General features: G+C 39.1%; 1 protein-coding gene across 1 annotated transcript in view; it reads right to left on the bottom strand.

Moving 5' to 3' along the window:
- LOC105544451 (chromosome unknown open reading frame, human C11orf80) overlaps positions 1–4,603 on the bottom strand; it is a 119,145-nt gene that overhangs the window by 61,260 nt on the left and 53,282 nt on the right. The window contains exons 6-8 of the mRNA XM_011986962.1: positions 3,546–3,629; positions 1,411–1,466; positions 1,007–1,078 (exon numbers count right to left, since the gene is read on the bottom strand). Coding sequence (XP_011842352.1) covers positions 1,007–1,078; positions 1,411–1,466; positions 3,546–3,629 — 212 coding nt within the window. The remainder of the gene's footprint in view (positions 1–1,006; positions 1,079–1,410; positions 1,467–3,545; positions 3,630–4,603) is intronic.

The raw sequence follows: 4,603 nt of genomic DNA, 5'->3' as shown, positions 1-4,603 counted from the left end.
AAAATGAGCCCAGGAATTCGAGGCTGCAGTGAGCTATGATGGCATCTGGGTTGAACAGAGTGAGACCCTGTCTCAAAAAAAGAAAGAATAAATTAATTGGACTTAAGCATATGTTAGGTCTTTTCTTGATATAATTCATTTTCGCTTTGGATTCTGTGGTAGTTAAATGGCACAGGAAGGCAAGACAGAAGGGCTCTGTGTGTTCCATATTGTTTACCACCTCCTCCATGGATTTTTTACATTTTTTATTATTACTATTTTTTGAGACGGAGTCTTGCTCTGTCACTGGAGTGCAGTGGCGTGATCTCGGCTCACTGCAACCTCCGCCTCCCGAGTTCAAGCGATTCTCATGCTTTGGCCTCCCAAGTAGCTGGGATTACAGGCATGTGCTACCACGCCCAGCTAATTTTTGTAATTTTAGCAGAGACAGGGTTTTGCCATTTTGGCCAGGCTGGTCTCAAACTCTTGACCTCAAGTGATCCATCCACTTCAGCCTCCCAAAGTGCTGGGATTACAGGCATGAGCCTGTGCCTGACCAGATTTACTTTCTTGGAGTCTGAAGAAGATGGAGATGGACAGAGAGATGATTTCCAAACCTATGCAAAATGCTGATGCACAAAAAATAATGTACAATGAATTCCTTTGTATTCATACTATCTCTCTAGCCAAGAATTCAAGTAAAGTTTTAAATTCAGTCTTCTCTTCTCATGCCCAAATGGGATTGGAACTAGCAGGGTCTGTTTCGTTTCATTTACAGAAGAAAATAAGGCCTGGAGAGAAGAAGGCACATGTCTTCAGGTCATTTAGAATAGATTCAAGTACATAAATAACTTAAAACAGCAGTTTTCAACATTAAAAAAAAGTTTTACTTCTGCTTTTTTTATAGAGAAGCTGACACCTGGCACTTATAAATGACAAGTGAGACAATTTCCAATTTCTACCCACATTCATACTCAAGAGAGGAGAGTAAAATATGCAGAGGGACAACAAGGCTTTACGCCTTCACCTCACATAATGCTGAGAGTCGACCACAAGAGCAATTCCATTCCCAAGGTTCAAAGTGGGTTCATTCTCTACCCTGCAAAGCAAAGCAAAGCTAAGCCATCTCTCAAATATTCTAAAATCAATCTGTTTGACACAAATTTTGGCCCATGACTACTACCACCCCAGTGATTACTAGAATTCAGTAACTAATTAACCAAGGGGAAAATGGTAATATTTAAGTTTACCCCCTCTAGAGACAGGGATGAATCTACTAAAATAATAAAATGTGGGGGTGTCAGAAAATTAGTTTCAAGGTGACTTTGGGTCAAGATATCAAACTGTGAATCTTTTGGAAATAGGACAATAATAGCTGAGAAAAACTGCAGAGCCATAGCATCATCTTAAGCCATAGACCTAAGAACTTACCCAAAGATCTCTGTGGAGAGGATTCCATTTACCTTTATACTGAAATTAAATCTGACCTGCAAAACAATAAATTAAGTGTGAGATTTAACATGAGCTAAGATACAGATTAAAAACTTCCATATCTAATCCCTAAAGAAAAAGGATAAGTTTAAAAAATTTTAAATTAGTATTACTTTTAATTGATAAACTATAACTGTATACATTCATAGGGTACAGTGTGGTGTTTTGATATATGTATACAATGTGGAATGATTAAATCAAGTAGATTAACATCTATCACATAACTTACTAGCATTTTTTGTGGTGAGACATTTGAAATTTACTCTCAGCTATTTAGAAATACATAATATATTATTATTGACTATAGTCACCCCCCTGTGAAATAAGATTCTAAAAACTTATTCCTCCTGTCTAACTGAGGCTTTGTACCCTTTAACTAACAACTCCCTATTTCCTTCCTTGACCCACTCCCAGTCTCTGGTAACCACCATTCTATTCTCTACTATGAATTTGATTTTTTCAGATTCCACATATAAGTGAAATCATAAAGTATTTGTGTTTCTGTTGATAAAGAAAATGTGGTATATACACAATGGAATACAGTTAGCTTTTTTTTTTTTAATTTTTTGAGACAGGGTCTTATTTTTGATATTCTATCAAAATTTCTTGGCCAGGCATGATGGCTTACACCTATAATCCCAGCATTTTGGGAGTCTGAGACAGGTGGATCACTTGAGGCTAGGAGTTCAAGATCAGCTTGGCCAACATGGCGAAACCCCATCTCTACTAAAAATACAAAAATTAGCTAGGTGTGGTGGTGCACACCTGTAATCCCAGCCACTCAGGGAGCTGAGGCAGGAGAATCACTTGAACCTGGGAGGTGGAAGCTGCAGTGAGCCAAGATCAAGCCACTGCACTCCAGCATGGGTGACAAAGCAGAACCCTGTCTCAGGGAAAAAAAAAAAATCGTTATTTGTTCTTATAGTCATTTTAGGAAAGGAGATAAACAGCAAGGTTTATTATCTAGGTTTAACAAAAAACAAAGCACAGAGGAGGGAAGAGGTATCTAAAGTGATACAATAAGGCAATTTAAAAAAAAAACCAAAAACTGAAAATAACCTAAAACAAAGCTCTCTCTATCCAGAGGTTTCTCAGCTATAACACATAACCATCATTAAGATTGCCTTGGCCGGGTGTGGTGGCTCACACCTGTAATTCCAGCACTTTGGGAGGCCGAGGTGGGTAGATCACCTGAGGTCAGGAGTTTGAGACCAGCCTGGCCAACAAAATGAAACCCCATCTCTACTAAAAATACAAAAATTAGCCGGGCATGGTGGTGCACACCTGTAATCTCAGCTACTAGGAAGGCGGAGGCAGGAGAATGGCTTGAATCTGAGAGGCAGAGGTTGCAGTGAGCCAAGATCACGCCACTCACTAGGCAAGAGTGAGATTCTGTCTCTCAAAAAAAAAAAAAAAAAAGATTGCCTTGGGCCAGATGCGGTGCCTCACACCTGTAATCCCAGCATATTGGGAGACCAAAGTAGGATTGTTTAAGCCCGGGAGTTAGAGACTAGCCTGGGCCATATAGTGAGACCTTGTCTCTCTAAAAATAAAAAATAAAAATAAATAAATAAATAAAACTGTCTTAAGGACATAGAAACCAAATCAATTCAATATTGAAAGTTGAAAGTTGTCTTTCTTTTTTTTCCCCCCAAGACAGGGTCTCACTCTGTCACCTATGCCGGAGGGCAGTGGCACAATCATGGCTCACTGCAGACTCAACCTCCTGGGCTCAAGCAATCCTCTCACCTCACTCTACTGAGGAACTGGAATTACAGGAGCTCACTACGTAGCACAGTTGGCTAATTAAAAAATTTTTTTTTGTAGAGACAGAGTCTCACCATGTTGCCTTGGCTGGTCGTAAACTCCTGGACTCAAGCAATCCTCCCGCCTCGGCCTCCCAAAGTGTTGGTATTACAGGTATGAGCCACCATGACCTCAAATTTTAAGTGTTTTAATCATCTTCATTGAAAGAAAAAGAACCAATCATATCTGTCCATGTCCTACACAATAAAGGTCTCTGGAAAACAATGACTTAAACAAAAGAATCATTATTGTACAAAGCAACAGCTTACCTTAGGGTGCACCATGATGATTTTACGTAAAAAATGCTTTATAACCAGACAATCTGTCATCAAGGTTCTGGGCTTTTCATCAACCTGTAATAATACAACAAAAACACCTACCACACATACACAATCTCAAGAGCACAAATGAATTAAATTATGGTTTTTTTTCTCTTCTAAAAGTAACTATACCTCAGAAAGCTTTTCGGGCAACCAAAGGGAGACATCTTTGGGAATGAGAATTGTATGCAAAAGAAAATCTAAATAGCTATCACTTCTTGGGTTAGAGTATCTGTTACATGGAACTTCAGGAGACACAAGAACAAAGATCAGAGTAAAATTCATAATGTCAAAACCACCTTTGGGGACAAATTTAAAAGTAATTCAGACTGAAGTTGATAAGAATAACTCCACCATCCTAATGTGCTTTGGAACAATCTGTATTAAGAATCTGAGTTATGCTTTTTTAGAAAGAAATTTTTAAAAAAGAATCTGAGTGGAGTCAAAGGAGCAAACACTAAAAGGAACCTATTTTTGACATCAATCCATTAATCCAAACATTTATTTATATGGAAAAGTTGTAGAGCAAAAAGCTCAAAAGTCAGAAGACCTGTGTTTTAGTACTGGTTCTGTAAAAAAAAAAAAAATTAAATGCTCATGGAAAAAAAAAAATCACTGCTCTGGACCTCATTGTAGATCTGCAAAACAGGGATAAAATCTACCCCTTTGACCTCACAGAACTGTTTTAAGGATCCATATATTTGAAAGTATAGGCTGGGCATGTTGGCTCATGCCTTAATCCCAGCACTTTGGGAGGCTGAGGTGGGCGAATCACCTGAGGTCAGGAGTTCGAGACCAACCTGGCCAACATGGTGAAACCCCATCTCTACTAAAAATACAAAAATTAGCCAGGCATGGTGGCATGCGCCTGCAATTCCAGCTACTCAGGAGGCTAAGGCAGGAGAACTGCTTGAACCTGGGAAGTGGAGGTTGCAGTGAAACAAGATGGTGCCCCTGCACTCCAGCCTGGGTGACAGAGCTAGACTCCGTCTCCAAAAAAAAAAAAA

Source organism: Mandrillus leucophaeus, unplaced genomic scaffold, assembly GCF_000951045.1.
Source record: "Mandrillus leucophaeus isolate KB7577 unplaced genomic scaffold, Mleu.le_1.0 Scaffold30, whole genome shotgun sequence".
Lineage (NCBI taxonomy): Eukaryota > Metazoa > Chordata > Mammalia > Primates > Cercopithecidae > Mandrillus > Mandrillus leucophaeus.
The sequence above is the reverse complement of the archived record's forward strand: the minus strand, read 5'-3'. Positions and strand labels throughout refer to the sequence as shown.